Below are 21,716 nucleotides of genomic sequence, written 5' to 3' on the forward strand. Positions count from 1 at the left end.
AGCGTAATTAGGAGAAGGTGATGTGATGGGGGTGAGAGAGAAAGAAGGTTCTTGATACCATCTAGCTGAGTATTGTAAAGACTTACTGGCAGTGACTCCCAAGGTTTCATTAGAGCTGGAAGGGGCCATGAGGGTCATCTAGTTCAACCCCTGGCAATGAAGGAATCTTTTGCTCCACATTGGGCTTGAACCCATGATCCAAAATTAAGAGTCTCATGCTCTACCATCTGAGCTCAGACAGGGATCTCTCCTGGCCCTACTTGATGCTGGGGACTGAAACTGGGATCTTCCACATGCAAAGCAGATACTGTGCTGTTTGCATCTCACTAAATATAACACTCACTAGGTGAGACCAAAGGGACGCGGGTGGCGCTGTGGGTTAAACCACAGAGCCTAGGACTTGCCAATCAGAAGGTCGTCAGTTCGAATCCCTGCAACAGGGTGAGCTCCCATTGCTCGGTCCCTGCTCCTGCCAACCTAGCAGTTCGAAAGCACGTCAAAGTGCAAGTAGATAAATAGGTACCGCTCTGGCGGGAAGGTAAACGGTGTTTCCGTGCGCTGCTCTGGTTCGCCAGAAGCAGCTTAGTCATGCTGGCCACATGACCCGGAAGCTGTACGCCGGCTCCCTCGGCCAATAAAGCGAGATGAGCACCGCAACCCCAGAGTCGGCCACGACTGGACCTAATGGTCAGGGGTCCCTTTACCTTTACCTTTTTAGGTGAGTCCACCACATTGGCTGTGCCTGCTGAGAATTCTATAGGCTCCCCTTGACACAAGCAAAGAAGACTGGTCAAATAGGCAAGAAAGGGAAAGAAGACCTGCTAGCTGATTCTCTCCTCTGCCCCTATTTATTTTCACTTCTTAGAGGCCAGTTTCCCCTAAAAATCAAGGGGAAATGGTAAGGGCAAAAAGACAAGAACATAAAGAATGGATCAGTCAGCAGTTACTTCTTCACTGCATATTTGATTGAGCTTTCTTTCCCTGTTGGTGGGGGAATCTTCCAAATTCACACATGCAGAGTTAGGTTGCTTTCATGTGATAAGATTAATGCCTACTTGGGCATTATTCTTGTATAATATTCTAAAACAGTTTTCATTTTAAGACTTCTTTAACCAATTTATTCATCCTCCCAACTATGGAGCAATGTCAACCTTTAATGTTCAGTTTTACAGATGGGCGAATTGACGCAGAGAGCAGCTTACCCAGGGCCACCCAACAAGTCTGGACCTGAGCTAGAGGATTTGAACCGAGATTTCCCAGGTCCAAGTCTAGCAAACGATTCATTGGACCACACTGCCTCTCAGATCCAGATGCGGTATGAGTCATGACCCTTTAAACAGGCTGAAAGCTCTTTCCTGTAGATAGGATAAATTAATCATGTCTATTTACTAGCACTGAAAATGAGTCAAATTCTTTGAGTCAGCATTCAAAATCCAGTCTCACTCCATTCTAAGGCTCGTATTTTATTAATAAAGAGGTATAGCTAGGGCTATGATCACAAAAATCTTCACTGCTTTCACTCACCTTCAAGACTATTTTAGCCTATTGCTAGGTATTCTGCCTCCAGTATTACGGCTTTCCTTTTATACTGAAATAAATAATTTGATATCACTTGATATGTTTGAACTATTTCTGAGCCATATGTGCATGATGATGAAATGAAATTCCAAGCTACTGCTATACTATTATAAATTCTGTCATAACACAGTCACCAATGACACTAACTTAAATGTGGAGTAAAGAGTAAAACAAAACAGATGTACATGGAAAGTAGCTGCTTGCTCAAATAAAGCTTTTTGCAGCAATCCATAGCAATCTTCATTGGGAAGTGGCACCTCTAATACAAATAGTAAAAGTAAATCCCAACTAATCTTAGGAAATTGTTTCTTGTTGATTTGTTCCTGCTTCTTCATAGACAATTTATTATTTGCAGAATGCTGCAAATTATAATAGAATATCATTTTCAGAACTGATTTGCTACAGATTCTGAAGGATCGGTTTTCAATACTAGTGTCAGGCCTCTCAAGAATCTCTGATATACACACTGCTTCTGTTCCCCAGAGATCATTTGGAAATGCTTTCATAAGACAGCAGAGATATTAACATAACCATCTTCCAAGACAGCACCCTAAGGCAATAATCTTATGCACCATTAGGCTGCTTGAATCCCAGTGACTTCAATGGGCTTTAAGTAGTCTGACTGCAAATGGGATTTCAGCCAACCAACGTACTTAACTGCTTCTATTATAAGCATACTGAAATCTCTTCATGAAGTGCATTGCTTTGTTTGAACTGCAGGTTATTAAGAACTTTGAACCAAATACGTGCTATTAAATAAATAATATTACAACTTTTTGTTTATTTTCCCTGTTATTTTGGAGGACACTACGGTTTCCTCATTGCTTTCTTTGTGCCATTAAAAAGGACAATTACGGTACTAGCGCCAGGCCTATGTACAGTACAGTACACTATAGTAGCATGACAGGAAAGTAAATTACATGGGAAAGAAAGCCACAAGGGAAAGAATACCACAACATGCAGGAACTACAAATATAATTAGGGGGGAAGGGAGCATGATAAAAAAATCCCCATGAAAAATATTAAAATACCTCAAAACACCTGAGATCCATTATCTGGCTACTAGTCATGCTGGTTAGGTTCTACCTCCACTGTCAGAGGAGGCACCTATGAATACCAGTTGCTGGAAACCACAGGAAGGAAGAGCCTTGCTTGTGGGCATCTTGCTTTTGGGCCACTTTGAGACCAGGGTGCTGGCCCAATCTATTTTTACAATTTAACCCCTGTGTTACAAACAATAGTCAGTAATATCCAAGGCTGTTTTCAGCAGATAAGAATCCGATATATTGCTTCTTTCAGAGACTTGCATAGTCTTCAAAGACTTTCAGAGACTTATAAGACTTATGTTTATTTGGTTTTATGTTTTCAAGAGAATCCATTAAGAGTACATATTTTGTGATCTTCAGAGATTCATAAGTTTTCTGTTTATGTGATTTCATATATTTCATATTATATAAAGAGTGTATATTGATATTGTATCATTATATTTGGTCATCGTGTTGCCTTGGATATTACCCATCTATTTTTATGCAGATATCTATTTTTACGTAGATATTACTACTTTAACGCAAACAAATTAATACTATTTTTTATGGCTTGACCTAGTAATTGGATTTCAGTCTAAATCAGTGGTTTCCAATCTTTTTTTGGCCTGCCTCAGCTAAGTATCTCTAAAATCCTGACACACACACACACACACACACACACACACACACACCGTTACATATAATTCTTATTATTCAAAAAGTGAACTATTCATGTGGAGGAAGCCTAAAGGCCATTAACTGTTAAAAACTCATTTTCAAATTGCCCCCCTTAAAAATCAACCTCCCACATTGGGAACGACAGGTCTAAATTATCCTTAAAAGTCTATGTTATCCTTAAAGCTGCGTGTTAGCCCTATTGAAAATGCTGGAATTTACTTTGGTGCAAACATGCATGGATTTGTAGCACAGTCTAAATCTAAATTCAATATGCTACAAACGGTACCTTTGGCAATTGATATAAATACTAAACCATTCTTACCTTTTCTTTGCTGCCGTTTGGGACTCGTATAACGCCACTTTTGGTTCTGCCCTTGGAACATTTCGGGCCCGCTGCCTTCTCTTTCTACTTGGTGCAACATCAATAATATCTGGGCTACCAAGTAATGAGTCTCTTCTGGGTTTAGCTACCAAAGAGAGAAGAGGTAGAAAATGACAAAATAGATTATCATTTATGGGAATGTGAAATGACTGTTTTGCAAGTTGCACTGCTCAGCACATAATTTTTCAGGCAAAACATAAATACACTCCATACACCCCAAACATAGTAGGTGCTAGGAAGTACTCTTCATGACTAATAAGAGCATCTAGGTGTTTCCTACCTATTAATAAATATCCACATTCTGCTATATCTCCCAAATTCAGATAATGGAATCCAAGTGAATCTGGTTTTACAACGAGTCTAGCCATAACATTTGTATTTGGTAGTTGGATAATTTGGAAATATTTTAGATTTTGAAATCATAAAACAATGCATTAATCAGTTAATGATTGCTCTATTCACTTGCTTAAACTTCTTGGTTGGATCTACTGTTTCTTACAGCAATTTATTTCAGAATGCACAGGCCAAAACTTGAAGAGATCAAAGTTTGCAAGAGAAGAAGACAGGAAATTCATTCTCCAGATTTGGCGGTCTTGTTTTGCAAAGCAGCTGCATAGCGCATAATGTCATTTTTATTCCTCCCTAGGTGAAAATCTTAGAGCAGGTTTGCTTTTTTCTCCATTACTGTTTCATGAATTGGACCACTGGATGGGCCCAGTATTTACACAGTACTAATAACACAAAACTTTTAAAGGCAGATTGTGTAGTTGCATTCCTATACAGGCCATACAGTAAAAATAAATAAATACAAGGGTATTGCCTCAGATTTTGTTGCTGCTGCTGTGTTTTTCTTATAAAATTCAGGTTGAATGTGTTGGGATTCCTATACATTACACACAAAATGAATAGCTGGTTTGGACACCCAAAGAGATTACAAAAAAAAAAAATACTCTAATATCCATTTTTGCTGGTGCAGGGCATTAAGAATACGACTTTATCAAAACGTCTAGAAGCTTGACTATCAAATACTTTACAAATCTGTGATTATATAGATATGGCTATATTCCTAAACCCATCAACAGTGGCTTAGATACAATAAGCCCTTTCTTATTTGGGCTAGGAGTAGGGCTTCTCTCATTTTCTTGAATGCCCACCACAATTATAGGTCTTTCGTGTTTCGGACATGATTCTAGATTTACAGAAGTGGGTGAGTGGAAACAGGGTGGGGTGGGGGAGACTCCTGTCGTGTGTGTATGTGCAGAATGCTATCCATGGTTCTTTGGATCAAAGCCTATATTTCCTATTCCAAAAAGGTTTGCTTTACTTAGATAGACTCCACTATAATGTTACATAGAACTTGTTAGGCAGCCAAGCTACAATTCCACTCACAATATCTTCCCAAAGATCTTAATTAATTCAGAGAAGTGCTTGCTATTAAGAAAGATTTCCTAACCGAAAAGATGCATTACTTTTTATAGCTAATAATAAACTTTATTTAATACCTCCTCAAATGAACAATGGGACTTCAAGGGGGGGGGGATGAAGTCAAGGTTATATGCGGTTAAAACCAGAACAAATGCTTCAAGTTGAGAATTCACTGCCTCTCAAAAGTGAATGCACGATTCCACTAAATGTTTTCCTGTTGGAAAACCGCCATTAGAAAATCTGCAATGACTTTGCTTTTAGATATATTGTCAGGTCTGCAGTGAAGAGGAGGGAGAGTTTTCATGTATGGAGAGAGATCCAAGAATCCACTTGGATAATACGATAATTTACCATGGAGTGTTTATTTGTGTCATGATTACCTGAGATAACTGGCTCTAGTACAACAACTGGATGGTTTATGTTGCAGCAGCCAGTAAGATGCTCATGCCACTGCAATTTAGAGTATATCTCCCGAACCACTTCAGCAGCACTAAATTTTGATTGGAGGGAAGCGGTTGGGTGGGGAGGGAGGAGGCCAACAATGGCAGATAATGAAGCATGGCCAGTGGCCATGAAGAAAGCCGGTGAAAGACCATTTGAACTGCACTAAAGCTTGAACATAACAACAACAAGTTTTGGGCTTTTCAAAACACTTCATATACAGTATTTCAGCAACTTTGACAAGGTAGATCATTATTATTATTATTATTATTATTATTATTATTCCTATCCCTATAGCGCAGGTGGAGAGTCTAAAAGACAGTGGTTTGCCTAAGACCACCTAATGAGTTCAAGGCAGATGAGACAGATACAACTTTTTGCATGGACGTGAGCACAAACACAGAGCCAGAAAGGAGAACGAACACACACACACACACACACACACACACACAGAGAGAGAGAGAGAGAGAGAGAGAGAGATTATAGAAAGTGCTGCAGAATTCTAGTCTGGGTGTATTCTTAGGCACAGTTCTGTGCTTGGAAAGTAAATGGTGACATTCTACTTGCTGAATAATCACATGCAAAGTTGCATGCACCCAGCAGGGTGGCCATCTGTCTTACTTTGCAGGGGAAAGTCCTCTATTTGACAGGCTGTCCAGTCCAAGTTTTGGAGCAAAGGGTCATCAGTATGCTGATGCAATGCAGCTCTGCTTCTCCATAACATGTGACTCAGGAGAGACTGTGAATGATCTAGAGTCTAGACTGTTTTCTGGAAGCAGTACTGGAGTGGATGAGGGCCAATATGATGAGTCCGAGCCCTGGAAAGACAGAGGCACCATGGGTGAGGAGTGGTTCCCATATCTAGGAGATAGGCCAGTTGCCTGTTTTGGATGGGGTGGCAGTCCCTTGAAAGAACAGGCATGGAGTTTAGGGGTGTTACTGGATCCATCTTTGTCGCTGCAGGCTCAGATAGCCTCAGTTGCCTGGAGGGCCTTTCACCAGCTATGGCCATTCTTGGACATGGTTAGTCCAGTTGCAGTGATTTATGCAACTGTGACTTCAAGTCTTGATTACTGCAAGTAGCTCTATGTGGGGCTACCCTTGGACCTGGTCCAGGGGCACAAGCTGCTGGAAAATGCTGCAGCAAGACTGTTGATGGGGATAGACTATTGCCAGCACCTAACTCCAATGTTCAAAAGCTTGCACCTGCTGCCCATAAGCTACTGAGTCAGGTTCAATGTTCTTGTATTAATTCTCCCTTAACAATTTGGGTTCAGCATACCTCAGAGACCACCCTTGTATCCCTGCTCAATCACTGAGATCTTGGTGAAAGTCACTGTTAGCTACACTTTCATAGCTCAGATCCACAAGGAGCTTGTGCTTCGTATTGTGGGCTGAAGTTTGTGGAACTCCCTTGCAGTTGAGGTTAGATAGGCTCCCTGTTGAACTTCTGGCACTGAATGCACTTAAAAAATAATCCACCAGGCTTTTAAACTGAATTCAGATTTTATAGCTTCAACTCATTTTTGCAGTATTGCTTCTTCTATCTGTAGCTTAGAGATAGTTGTGATTAAGTGGTATACAAATGGTTGAAATAAATAAAAGGGGGGAAATATAAGAAGGGAGAGAAATTGCCTATAAATAGCACTTGGACAGAAGATGGAGGACCGTAGACAGGTTAAAGTCTTTCCCATTTTGGTAAGATGTATTTCTAGTTAAATTGGGGTAGATTTGCATTTATACTTATAATAAGCATATGCAGATTTCAGACAGATCCATTTCCTCTTTCCTGCTGGTGCCTAAGTGCCCACCTGTACATCCTTTCATCTGCTATGCAGATTTAAGGCTGGATGCATGACCAGAAAACCCCCAAAACTGGGAGGGAGATTTTCCTCAACCTACCTCACAGGGAAAGGCCCAACAAATTTCACCTCCATGTATACAGTGATATAAAAGTATTATTAGGATAGGATCTACACACTCTCTCTCTCTCTCTCTCTATATATATATATAAAGGTAGCTTCCTCCAAAAGGAGACTTACTCGCCTCCCTTCCATTGGAGAAGAGAACTCTTGGATCCAGCAAACTGATGCTTAGTTATAGTGATTTTTTATTCATTAAAACAGGTGTGAGGGACCTATGGATGTCCAGATGTTGCTAGATTACAACCCATCATCTCTGACCACTAGGCATGCTAGACAGATTCCCCAGCCCTAGTTCAGTGCTTTATGGGGAAAACATGCTTTTAAAACCAATAATATTAACAACAGTGACATAAGCTGTCATATTGTCAAAATGAAACATTTAAGATATAAAATGAACCCCTCTCCGTTCATCAAGAAAAAAAAACATGATGGGAACTTTCAAAAACTTTTTGGCTACACAAAAAATGAGGCTGTTTCACAGTACAATGAAAGCTTTATAATAGTGCTTTAAAATCTCTGTGACATACACTGGAGGTAAAAGATCCATTACAAAGCTGCTGAAAGCTGAGGAATTATAATTTTGTTATCTGAAACTTCTAGCCCACAAGTTGATTCTCTCCTCCCCCCCACCGTTATTTTATTTAAAATGGTTAGCATAACTAGCAGTGACTACAATGACAGTAGAAACATTTTCTTGATGCCATGTTTTGACAAACCAAAAGTTGTTGAATGATAAGATGTTCATTAATATAGTGCCCAAAATTAAACATTCCCACCCACCATAAATTTCTAACTTATAAAGTTCATGTTTTCAATGTAGCTTTGCCAACTTTATGTTGCAATCTGTCCAGTGACTAGATTTTTTATTATAATTAGAATTATTTATAACCCAATTTTTTCCGTGACAGAACTCAAGGCAGCTTACAGATAAGAGTAAAAATGCCAAAAACATGGAAAATGCAATCATTAAAAACAATTAAAAGTTGATAGAATTAAAACTATATACATATGTGAAATCTATTAAAACAAAACCAATAACTACAATAAAAATAGCACAGAAACAGCCCTTTCATTAAAAGCATCAGTTCCCAAAAGCCTGTTGGGACAAGAAAGTCTGTCAGTGGAAGAACAACAAGGAAGGAACCAGTCTAGCTTCTCTAGGGTGTTCCAAAATTTCAGAGCAGCCACTGAGAAGGCCCTCTTCCACATCCATATGAGGGTGGAGGGACCAGGATATGGCCGCCTCCAAAGATCTCAAAGCCTGGGCAGGTTCCTATGAGAGAATACCCTCATCCAGTCCATTACTGATACCAGTGTAGAATCAAAATGGCTTCCTTTGATTTCGGTGGAAAGGAGAAATAGAGCTGGTGCCATGGAACCCCGAAAATATGGACAATCTTTCCCAGTGGTTTCAGGTAAATGTTAAATAGCATGGCAGAACCCTGAGGGACCCATAGACCAATGACCAAGGTGTCAAGCAAGAGTCCCCCTACACCACCTTCAGGGTTTGCCCCTCCAGGAAGAAACAAAGCCACTGTAAAACACTGTCTCCAGTTCTACCCCAGCAAGGCGGCTCAGAAGGATACTATGGTCGATGGTATCGAAAGTCACCAAGATGAAGAACCAACAGTGACACGCTCCTCCTGTCCAATTCCAATTCCATCAATTTAAACTCAATGTCAAATGCAGTTTAAAGTAATGTACAATCACAGAAATAAGGTGGGTTCTAAAATATACAACTCTCTCTCTTCCCCTTTATCATTTGCATCTAATTATTTACTTGCGTTTCTTTTTTATTTGTATGACTATAAAGGCCTGTGGGAGTATACTTTCTGAAGAAGTTATTTTTGGATTAATATAGGAATAGGAATTTTAGCTATTAACAAAATTTTGAAACTTTAAAACAACATAACTTAGTTTTAGTTTTACCAGTTTCTGACAAGATTAAGAATGTGAGAGATTCTGAGAGATTCCTTATTTTATTTAACAGTCTGCTTATTTACCAAGGTTAAAATATGCTTCCTCTATGCAGAGTCCCACTTAATTTGCTAGCTTACAAACATTAATTTCTACGTACTCTTTAATCTCTTGCCTGTGCCCCTCAAGGAAAGTCCCACTGGTTTCCAAAGCACAGGTCATTCTATGCTTTCCCAGTCATCATATTTGAAATAATAAATCTTTTTCAGGCCTGAGAGAAAGCCCAACTGAGCTGTCTGACTAGAGGGTCAAATGTCAGCCGTTAGGAGGTCATGCCCTGATGCAACTCAGGATTCTCATTCAAGAAGCTGATCACTGCTTTGCTGCTAGCTTACACTGCTGCCTATTAAGGCTCATTTCTGGGCTCTTATTTCAATCTCACCTAGAAAGAAAATAAGTGTGTCCCAGTGATTTACTCTTTCATTGACTTTTTACTACCAGGACACCTGTTATTTTCTCCAAACTTGCTTTTACTCATAATAACAGAGCTATGTTGATCTTGCTGCCCAAGGATACCAAAAGACAATTTAACAAACACCACTCTAAAAGGAACCATGTTCCAATACTCTTAAATAAAATAAATCACCAACTTAACACCAAAGCAATTAGACTGCATCTTCTCTCAGAACTGAATATTAAAGCTTATTTGAAAGATCACATTAAAGGCCTATTGCCATTTCTGAAAGGTAGAGCATCTGCTTTGCATGTAGAAGATCTCAAGTTCAGTCCCCAGCATCTCAAGGTAGGATTGGGAATGTCTCTTGCCTGAAGAGCTGCTGCCATTCAGTACCAAGCTAGCTGGACCAACCAACTGACATGGTATAAAGGAGCTTCCCATGTTCCAGATTTCTGTCTACTGGTTTTTGCCTTTCTCTGTGTTTATATATACACACACATGCACAGACTTGTGGAATATACTTTACACATCTATACCATCAACACTTATTCCATAATAAATTGGCCAAAGGTACCCCCAATATTGTTCCTGCTCCTCATCAATATCTAGTGGTACTTTTAAAAACAAATTTTCATTGGTTTTTAAACAAATACAATAACCATTAAACACACATCCAGCAGTACATCTAATGGTGTTTTATCCTTTGTTTCTAGACATACACTTACACATTCAACATTCAAGTATATTATTTAACATATTCTCTCCAATGAGAATATTGAGCGGTTGGTATAACAAGGTCTTGATTTTGGCCGTTAACATAGTTAAAGGGGCCTATGTGTCTTGGAAGGTATATTATTTGTTATGTCTTTAATTGCCTCCCTGTGTCTGGTGCGATGTTCAGACATTGCTGTATCCAAGATATTATTCTCCCATATATTCAGGGGTATTTCAATGTGGTTCTTTCATCACTGAGCTATCACTAATCGTGCTGCAGTCAGTAAGATGCCTCCTAGTTCTCTATGGAGCAGGGTGGAACCTACGTCTATGTCCAAAGATAGTAGGGCTAAGGCAGGATTTAGAGAAAGGGGTTGGCCTGCATTTGCAGATATGATGGAGAATACTCTATTCTAAAAAAAATTAACATGGAGGCATTCCCACCAAACCTGAATAAATGAACCAACCTTTCCAAAGCCCTTCCATCATAAAGGAGAAGGGAGGGGTTAATTTTTGCCAACTTGACTGTTGTCTACTGCCATTGGAGGATAACCTTGCAAAAAGCTTCCTGTTGCAGTTTTCTTCCCTGTTCCTGCCTATCATCATTGGCTGCTGCTGGTGATGGAGGGAAATGCAGTCTATCATAACAGCAGGAGGCAAGTTCTGTTAGATATTGTGAAGGAGGTAACTAGATCCACAACTATTACTTGCAATGGCAGCTGAATGTTTAGTGTAGTGTCTAATTTGGACCCTAGAGCCATGCAATACTGGTGATTCTCTTTTCATTCCTAGAATGCCACTACTTATTCTTAAGACAGGGCTACCCAATATGGTACCCTCCTGGTGTTGCTAGACTACAACTCCCATAATTCCTACTATTTGGCCATGAGGCTGATGGGACCTGTGAACCAACAAGCTCTGGTGGGCACTATGTTAGCTACCGTTGATTTAAGGGTAGAATTATTTAAGGGCACAGAATTATCAGCTAAAATCAGAATACTCTAACAGCTAACTTCATTTCAACCCAGCAGTGGTGCTTTTATTCTTCTGCACAATAGATTGTTCCAGATGACGTCGTCCAACAAATAAGCAGTGTGCTAGTGCAGAGGGAAGCTTGCTTTGTTAAGTACAATGGCTTACACATAGTAAATTTAGATTTTAAAATGAAGAAATCAACCAACCAAGTCTTTCCAACTCCTGAAAATGCAGTAAAGCTACCTGTGAATAAGCACCGGATATTAGCCAAGTAATGAATAGAGTGCTTTTAGTAGTAATTTGTACCAAACAGCAACACTTAAATGTTATGAGAAAGAATGACAAAAAGTAGGATAAACTACTCTTTGCGGATCAGAGATCCGAGGAGCATTTTGCTGAAAGACAGCTGTAACAGCCCAGTCTGAGTAGCAACGTAAGTAAACAAAATAAAACTGCTTCCCAGAGTGGCTATGCTTTGCCAAAGAAAGCAGTCAGGTAAGAGCTATAAACAGCTGAGAGACCTGTAAACATTGCACTCTAATTTGTTCTGAACACAGGAGAAAGTAAAATGATTTACAAAGATCCTTCCAATTCATGCTATGCACACATTGTGTCTGTTTCAAATCTACTTAAGACCAAACGTCAGAGGACTGACATTGCCTCCACATTATTTATAGGTTTAAAAATTAATTCAAGAGCAATTTCCTATGTAAAGTGCTAGGAAGTCTTTATTTCTTTTCTTGAAAAGGCTACTATGTTCTTGCTAATTTTATTCACCATAAGCATTTGGTTTATCGCGAGAGATATTGTAGTGTCAGTATACGGACATTTAGGAAGGTGGTAATAAAGATCTTTTTCTCTGCTACAAATAATGAAGTTCTTTAGGATTTACTGTTATAAAAGTTTCCTTTCTTCACTTCAGTCTTGTGCAAAAGAAATCATATACTCTCTGAAGGACTGCTCAAGTAAGACATATTCTTCCAAATTCTATCTTTATTTTTGTTTAATGTGTAATTGTTCAGTAGTTGTAACAGTAACAAACAAGCAACCATAACATAATAAACTAGAATGGTTTAAATTTCAAGAAAGGTACCTTTATTAGTTTGCGGTAGTGAAAAAAGAGTCTTATGGTAAAGACTAACAAATTTGTTAAGGGATAAGCTTTCATGGACCACAGTCTACTTCATCAGATGATATATACGCTGCACACAGACACACTCTTAGGGAAATAGTGTCTCTATAATATCAGCCACTGCCACCTCCTCCCAAATTTCCTTGACTATGGGATTTCTTACAAGTAGGGAAATCTCTGGTCTCTTCAGCATGTGGCCCTCAGAACATTGCTCAGAAGGGCCCTTGGGCTTAATGTGGCCCTTGGGCTTAAAATGTTTCTCCACCCCTGCTGTAATCTAAGAACACAACTTCTGCTGGATCATTTCCATTTTACTGGAGAAATTCCCATTGGTTTCAACACATTTGGCTTCTGCAAAATATATTAATGACCTGGTAGTTAAGGGGTTCAAACCATTTGGAATACAGAATTAGACTCCCCCCCCTCTTTTTTGGTAAATTACAATCACTAAACATCCTCTACCTATTGCTATTTAAATCAAATGGCTGGAACCCTAATGTGAAATAACAGCACCCCAAATGCTATTTTAATTGATGAAATTATTTCTAATGTAGAAATAAAGAAACCCTTCACTTCAAGTACTGCATACTTTTGTTTCAATATTTCCCACTGTTACAAAGCTGAATACAGAGCTCATTGTGTGTGCTATTCTACTATGCCAATCCACCCCCTAAACCCAATTTATACAATAAGCCCCAAAGGCTGCTACTAATAGCAGCCTATGTTGACAGGTTCAATTTTTTGAGAGGAGGAGGAGGGAATTGATATGGTTCCACAAGAGTGAGCTGTCTTTCAAATGTCTATTATATTGCAATATCCATCTGCAGAAAGGTTTTGGAATTAACAGCTTTGGTCTCCTACATTTCTGTCCATCATGTGAAGCTATAGATAATGAACAGGCTATTCCACATTTGCCACAAGAAACAAATGTGCAGAGCAAAGATAGAGCAATATGGAAACCTGAACTTAATTTATTTTAAGAACAGCAACGTTCAGAATACTCTTAATTTATTTTAAGAACAGCAATATCCCAAACGTCCTGCTACTTTAGAACCTGGTTATATTTTAACTTAATAAAGGAGGGATAAAAATATTATTCATATTGCTTCCAGCCTGCCTGGTCTTACAAAGCCCTTGCACTAAGTTTTACAAATCTATAACACCATATTGAAAGTGTGTCTGTCATGCTATGCAGATGCAGGGGAAAGTGTCCTGGGGAGAGCTTTTCATCATGAAGATGAAAGAGAGCTCCCAGGCCTTTTGGAATGAGATTTACTGGAACGCAGCAAAAAAACAGATGCTTCCTTTTTAATGGCAATTATTACAATACTCTGGCACAGCATTAAATCCATTTCTGATCATTTTCATCTCTTAGAAATTAATCAATGCCGCCTCCCCCCCCCCCCTTTATATAAAATTGTATTTTTTCAGTACCTTCCAGATTGGTGTGTATTCAGTGTCCGCTAACAGGAAGGGAGAAGTTTTTGTTTTTTAACTTAAGAAGAATTTCAGAAGTCAATCATTAGAAGCATCGTGACAAGTATTGTAGCATTCACATCATAAGAGCACTTTGATAAAATAGCATATGCGGATCAGACCTCAACATGAGGGTAATCCCAGTAGCATGTACAAATCTTAGTCAAATAAGGACTGGAGACAGGACCGGCTCAATACATTTTGCTGCTTGAAGCAAAACAGAAGGTGCTGCATCCTGCCACTGCCCCTTCCGCCACTGCTCCCTCCTCCTCTTTTGCCACTGCCTGAAGTGACTGGAGGCAGCCCAGGAAAGGCCCAACATACTGAAGGCAGCAAGGGAGACAAAAGGATGCTGGAGAGGAGCAGGTGGTGGCAGCAGCAAAGTAGTCTGCCTGACAGCTTGGCCTTCATCATAAAATATTCCTGTAAAATAAAAGGCATGCCTGTGATATCTCTGGTACAAACAATTTGATCTACCTCACCTGCTGCTGATGTGGAGGGCTGTGTTGAATTTTCACTTTCATCATCAGTGCTTCCGTCATAATCTTCTGTTTCAACTTTACTTTCGGATGTAGACATGGTGTCCCTGTAAAAACACAAAGGCATTTCCTTCTCATGCCTTTAAAATACATTTTAAACCAATAGATATGACATCATCATCTGCATATGCAGCACAGTTGAACAGGTATTTGAATTGTATTAATTGGATAAGGGATCCAAATAGAGACCATTATTTGTGGTGTGACACCCCTTTTGCATTGATTCAGATTTGTCATGGCCAATGTCTGATGCAATAAAGATATCTGGATTGGATTGGATAATGAAAGTTTTAGACAAATCTGACCAAACTCAGGTGCCCTAACTATTTTTCTTTGAAAAAAATAATTATTGTGATTCCTAAGTTTAGATAACATTTATGGTGGTTACATTTTTTTTTAATTATGTTCCTTTCCAAATGTATAATAAGTGAAGTGTGGTGAAGATTTCACAAAAGTCCTTTAAGTTGGCAGTTTCCAACATTTTCATAATTGGGACTGACCTTAGTCCTAACCTCCAACGAAACCCATTTCCTCCCCGTATATACGTTTTTAGTCATTCTCTGCTGTCTTTCTCATTCTCTCGTTTCCTTTTCTCCTTTTCCTAACTCTCCTCACTTTCTCTCTGTGTTTCTCTGTTAAAAAAACAAATCCTTAAAAGATGGTGCTGCTGCTGGTGTGACCAACTTTAGGTCAGGGCACAACCCAGCTGTGGGTCCTGACCCAGCCACTGAAGGTCAGTGTTTCTATCATCCGTCTAAAGGCCACTTCACATACAGTAGTTATAGCAGATTCTCATTTAAAAGTTTAGTACGTAATGTGTGATGTTGCTAAAACAAAGAGAAAAACAAGGACAGAAAGGAAAGGTAAAATGAATTCTAAGACTGGTTGACCTGATCCACACCTCCTCGATTAATTCTGGGAATTTCAATATGAACCTATTTGATCTTCACCATCCACATTAAATCACAGATTGGAAACTAAGCTTTCAGATTTTGCTCTCCTCTAAATTTTTCAGTGAATTTCTCCGTTCAAAAAAGTACCATCAAATGCATTATTTTAGGATAAAATACATCAAAAATACATTGATGTGTACTGTGAGAAAAAAAATATTTAGAAATTTGGATTGCGTGAGGAAATACATACAAACATATCTAGGATCTTTGTGCTTTAAAAACAATACAGATAAATATGAAAATGAGATGAAATGAATGTGTTATGAATGAACAGATGGAAAAGTACACAGAGAAGAAATATACTGATTTGTCCACCCTTAGTTACAACATGATTTCTTCTCCCCTCCCTTATGAAGTCACAGTAAGATCCTGAACACATTTCCAGGAAAATACTATGCATAATAGTAAAAACAAGGTACATGCAAAATTTGCAATGTGTGCCTGTTTCTGTTGCATTGTGTGAAACAAGCCAGAGTAGGGTATTTTATTTTATACCTAAAATTATACAAGCTTGATGTTTTCAAGGTCATCTGCCATTAGAGATGGTGATACAGCTTCAAATCCTACAAACGCATTCTTCTACAGTCCCAATTAGCTAACTCAGTGGAAACAAAGCCCCACTCTCAGTAGGGAAAATAGCCACCAATAGCTCCTTTCGTCAAGTTCAGATTATTATTAACGAGCTCTAATACTTTACTGCATTTACATGGAATAAACTTTTGCTAACCCTGATCAATCTCTGTTCTAGCTAAGTCTTAGCCATTCCATCATCACAAATATTTTCAAGGAAAGCCCAGTCTGCATATCAGGTATCTCATTAGCTAACACTTTTATCCTTCTTTTAAAGCCAGGATTAAGAAAAGACGGGCAGGCATGCCTGTGATATACAAAATATTTGACAGTTTCAAATGAAGATTCAGATTTACTACTTTGCTTCTAGATGGCATTAATGAGACTGAATTGCAGAACTGCTAAAGGTGCCTGCACTTCAGAGCTCAACAAAGTGATTTTTGCTGTAAGATCATTCTGCTAAAGCTTAGATGAGTCAACCAAACTGAACCACATTTATTTTAAGCATGATGCTTAGTTGCACAAAGAAATAAAGAGTACCTTGCTTGTGTTGTTTCCAAGACAGCTTCTTCAGCTTCTTTCAAACTTTTCTGTAAGTTTCTTATCTTAGCTTTCTTTTCATTGAGGACCAAGATAAATCTTTTATAAAGTTCCATCTCTAGTTCTTCTTTAGCTTCAACACATTTTTGTAATCTTAAAAACGAAATGTACATTTCCGTACAGTCAGCTTTATACATTTCAACACTTTCCCCCAAAACTTAGTGAGAATATGCAAGAACATATGTTTCAAAGAGCATTATCCTTATTAAATCTCCAACAAGAAGTAGTGTTAGACAGTCCTTTTCTATACAAATGTAGTGGAGTCTAAAATATTCTAAACATGATTTTCTGTTGTATAAGTCTTAGATCCATTGATACCACTGCTTACAGAAGTTAAGACACTATCCCACTATCTAGGTAGTATAGGTAGTCTGACTGTACGGAAAAACTAAAAAAATTCAGAAGAAAATATTATTTTGAATTATATACCTATCATATGGAAGTTGACAACTGGACAACAAAAATGAACTCTAGGTGCCCTAACTATGGCCAAAAGACTAGAACTGATGAATTGGAAGGGGGGGACTATGTTCCCTTTAACCAATGGATTGAAGACATTACAGCATTTACAACATATGAACAGATTGCTTATTGTTTGGATAAACATACTGCTGTTTGGAATGAGTTTATACAGAGTATAGCAGGTTATTAATAATCATATATGTATTAGCACAGATAAGCTTTAAAAACTTTAAAATATTAATAAAAATACAAATGTACATTTCATGTTTATGATAAAGAGTAAGGGAGGTCTCTAAATTGTCTTAGATGCTTACATCAAAAGCATGAGGCATGACAGCAGCCTTCCAAGTTTACCCAAGTGGAGAAACCAGCTCCTAAAATTGAATGTGTTGCCATACTATTGGGTGATATTCAATGTTACTCTGAGCAGGCCCACTGATTTCACCCAGTGTCTATAAATTTAAAATTTTAAATTCAGGTTTTTGTGTGCATATTAAACCATAAAGACCCAACATATTAAGCTTATGAAAAAGAATGTATTTGGCTCTTTAGGTCACTAGCCCAGTTTAAAATATTAGCAAATATAGATTGTACCGCTTTGCAGATTAAATTCCATAATGGGAAAATAATCTTATGAACTATTAACACAGTCTGCCTTGATGTGTTCAACAGCTGATAAATAATTCATCTAATTTAAATGCAAATGCAAATGGCTGTGTATTATTAGCATGTAGATCAGCTCAATAACTCTTAAAAGAAAGATGATATGTACTAATCAACTATAAATCAAACCTCAAACTCTTTAGCAGGGGTGGGGAAATTGAACAGAAACGGTAAAATGTTAAGATTAACAGTAAAAGGAGAATCCTTACACATTTCATTGGGGAAGCAAATTTTTAAAAAATGTTTCAGAAAATAAAGACAAAGTGATGACTGGAGTTTTTTCCTATTCTGTAACAGCAAGGTTCAAAAAGTTCAATCTTGCTTACACATCAGCCATAGGACCTTATCATTTGCAGAAAATACATCTACAACTGCTTTCAGTAAGAAACAAAATCCATACAAATTTCTGAATTATAGCTATCTGGAGGATAAACCAAAGCTCAGCAGATGGAAGTATGCTTTTATTATTGCTAAAAGCAACAGATTTAAATTAACACCAGCAGATTCCTGGTTTAGCACGGAGTAGTGGCATGCAAGGATTATGAAAGTCACAAAAACCAGGCAGCTTCTTTTTCACAGAAGAACAAGCTCCACCATCTTAGAAGGTGACCAAAAACTTGTTGCATCTAGAATAAGGAGGGACATTTTACATTTTACAAAATTTAAGTTTGCAAGTGTTACTTTCATCCTTTGTTGCCTTATGTCCTCATTTTATTTGTATTGCTCTCTCCTTTTTCATTCCAGTCTGGCTTCAGGCTTCCTCATGGCCCTGAAACTGGCTTGGTCACCCTTGTTGATGATTAATTGGGAGAGAGATGGGGGCAGTGCAACACTGCACTCTCTCCTTGATCTCTCAAAACTGTTAACCACAGTAGCTTTCTGGAGTGTCTCAGGGGGTTGGGGGCCACTGAACCAGGCAGAGGGCCTTCTCGGTAGTGGCGCCTGCCCTGTGGAAGGCCCTCCCAGCAGATGTCAAGGCAATAAACAACTATTTTACTTTTAAAAGACAAATGTTTAGGGAAGTTTTTAATGTCTGATGCTGTATTGTTTTTAATATTCGGTTGGGAGCCACCCAGAGATGTGTGGGGTATAAATAAATAAATTAATAATAATAATAATAATAATAATAATAATAATAATAATAATAATAATTCTCTAGTTTCCTTCGTCAACAGGAGATTCAGAGTGAAGTATCATCCATATGCAGATGACACCAGCTCTATCTGTACCATCTGAATCAGGAGAGACAGTTGAGCTATTAGGCCAGTGGTTGGAGGCAGTGATAAGATGAAAAATGGGCCAATAAACTGAAGTTGGAAGGGACATCGGGAGTCATCTAATCCAACCCCTCTGGAATGCAGGAATCTCAACTAACACATCCATGACACATGGCCATCCAACCACTGCTTAAAAACCTCCAGGAAAGGAGAGTCTACAGTACAACCTCGCGAGGGAGTCTGTTCCACCGTCAAACAGCTCTTACTGGGACAAAAATTATTCCTGATGTTTAGTCGGAATCTCCTTTCTTGCAATTTGAAGACACTGGTTCGGGTCCTACCCTCTGGAACAGGAGAAAACAAGCTTGCTCCATCTTCCAGTTGACAGCCCTTAAGATATTTTAAGATGGTTATTTTAAGACACTTAATCATCAAAATAGCCATTATTCATCCTTACATTAGAAGTACAGATTACTGAAGCTATTTCATTGATATTAGAATAAAAATCAAACCAAGAATATCCCATGCAGTTTATTTTCAACTTACTGCTCTTGCACATCATCCAGATCACTTTGAAGTCTTTCATTCTCTTTTTGCAGATGCTCATTTTTTGAATGTAGCCCTTTTATGCAGTCTAGGCAATAGCTAATCAGCTCACTAATGACTTCTGCCGGACCTGAGACTTTCTGTAACATCAGCGATCCGAGTCTAAACTAGGACAAAAAGAAACAATGAGTTACTTAGCTAGATAAGGTCAGGATACCCATTTTCAACCAGGCATCTTCAATGGTCACTCTACAAATGCTTTCCTGTTACAAATGACAACAGCAAGACGATAGAGCTTGTATACTGGTGAAAGCTTTTCCTTCCTAGGACTTGATCTGAAAGGTCTCTACTGATATTTGAAAATGGACATTAGAGCAGGGATTAGTTTCATTTCAACTGTAAATGGAACTCCAATAAAACACAGATTGTGTGCTGCCTTCCGAAATAGAAGTGCCATAAAATATAGGACTTTATTGGATCTGCATAGGATAAAGCTATACCTCTCAAATCTATAGTGGTCTAATACAAGCCACAAGAAATTGCATGTGCATTCAGATCCTGCTAACTGATAAAGTCATTATTAATAAATCAATTTATCAATCCCAAAAGCTTGGGACTTGAATTTTTTACATTTTATCAAGAGTTAAGGTAATCCACTAGCAAAGATGACAATGGGGCCAAACTTAGATTCACAAAATGTTTAGGGGCATGCATACCCCTGTGTACCCCCAGAAAAAAGCACTGCCTTTAGCTAATTTAAGTTCCTACGTCACTTTTTCTGTCATGGGTATTTGCCACAGCATCCGCGACTGGACCTAACGGTCAGGGGTCCCTTTACCTTTACCCTTTACCTGTACCAATAATTTAACCGTACCAATAATAAGCAAAAGTGAAGTCAGGTTGCACAAGAGTAGTGAGCATGGCATGACAGTGAGAAGGGAGAAACACTGAAAGGCTGGTGGGGACGGGGGAAACTGGCAGTTTTAAACAATGGTAAGAGGTTTGAGTAAAGTACTGTGGAATATTTGAGAGCTCTCATGAGGCAGCTGAGGAATGGAAGAGGGAGTAGTTTGAGTACAGTGAGAAGGGAGAGAGATGAAGGTTTTTGTACTTTTAAACTTATTGTTGAAACCATATTGTTTTTGTTGACCCTCTTTTCCACTTACAGAGCTAGTTTACTGTTTTTCTTTGAAATAAATATTCAAAAACATTTAACCTACTGATGCCTCGATTAATGTAATTTTATTGGTATCTATTTTTATTTTTGAAATTTACCAGTAGCTGCTGCATTTCCCACCCTGGGCTTATACTTGAGTCAATAAGTTTTCCCAGTTTTTTGTGGTAAAATTAGGTGCCTTGGCTTATATTCGGGTCGGCTTATACTCGAGTATATATGGTAAGTTCTTAACCCGAGGTACCACTGTACAACATGTAGGTGGTTCACAAATTTCTTTTTTTTTTCCTGATGTCCCAACTCCTCCCTTTCTTTCCCCAGCTAATATTTTTCCCCAAGACAAATTTCACTAATTTCTGCACATTGCTGAATCAATTCATATCTTCCTACTGCCTCCAGCTGTTTTCAGCTATCTGATTTTGTACCATGTGCAAATGTAATTACTTTGTTTCCCACTTCTCTTTTCAGTCTACTAACATGACATTTAACAAGAACCCAACACCAGGATTTTGGTGGTCCAGTATATATATTCCACTGACATTTCTAAGTGGATCCGCTGGGGAAATGGTGTCTCAATCTGAAGTCCCCCACTTTTTAAAAAAATAATACCCATTACATAACAGGGACACAGAGCAAAGCAAGTAAGAGCAGAATCCTATATTCATGTCTAATAAGAAGAAAACTTACTGAATTCAATTAGGCTTACTCATATGTAAGCAGCTATAGAATTACAGTATAGTCTAACTAGGCATGCACCAATATAGCTTGTTTGGAATTGCCTCTCTACCTGGATTTCTAAAATCCTGTATCTTTTGCCTAGCCAATCAACGACTTCATTGAGCACTGATGCTCTTTGGGCGAAACTGG

At 38.5% G+C, this 21,716-nt stretch overlaps 1 protein-coding gene across 8 annotated transcripts in view; it reads right to left on the reverse strand.

The window, feature by feature from the left end:
- The window catches only part of XRCC4 (X-ray repair cross complementing 4), a 101,662-nt gene that overhangs the window by 40,301 nt on the left and 39,645 nt on the right, over positions 1-21,716 (reverse strand). For 6 of the 8 annotated variants that reach the window (XR_014013078.1, XM_081213466.1, XM_081213464.1 and 3 more), the window contains 4 exons: positions 19,676-19,842; positions 16,728-16,880; positions 14,608-14,711; positions 3,604-3,751 (listed from right to left, as the gene is read on the reverse strand). Coding sequence is in view for 7 of the 8 variants with exons in the window: in XM_081213466.1 (XP_081069592.1) it covers positions 3,604-3,751; positions 14,608-14,711; positions 16,728-16,880; positions 19,676-19,842 (572 nt within the window). In the remaining variant the exon portion in view is untranslated. Of the gene's footprint in view, positions 1-3,603; positions 3,752-6,157; positions 6,348-14,607; positions 14,712-16,727; positions 16,881-19,675; positions 19,843-21,716 lie in introns of those variants that run through there. The other 2 variants (XM_081213467.1, XM_081213470.1) reach the window with 2 other exon arrangements.

Source organism: Podarcis bocagei (assembly GCF_964188305.1).
Source record: "Podarcis bocagei genome assembly, chromosome: 11".
In the NCBI taxonomy this organism is placed as follows: Eukaryota; Metazoa; Chordata; class Lepidosauria; order Squamata; family Lacertidae; genus Podarcis; species Podarcis bocagei.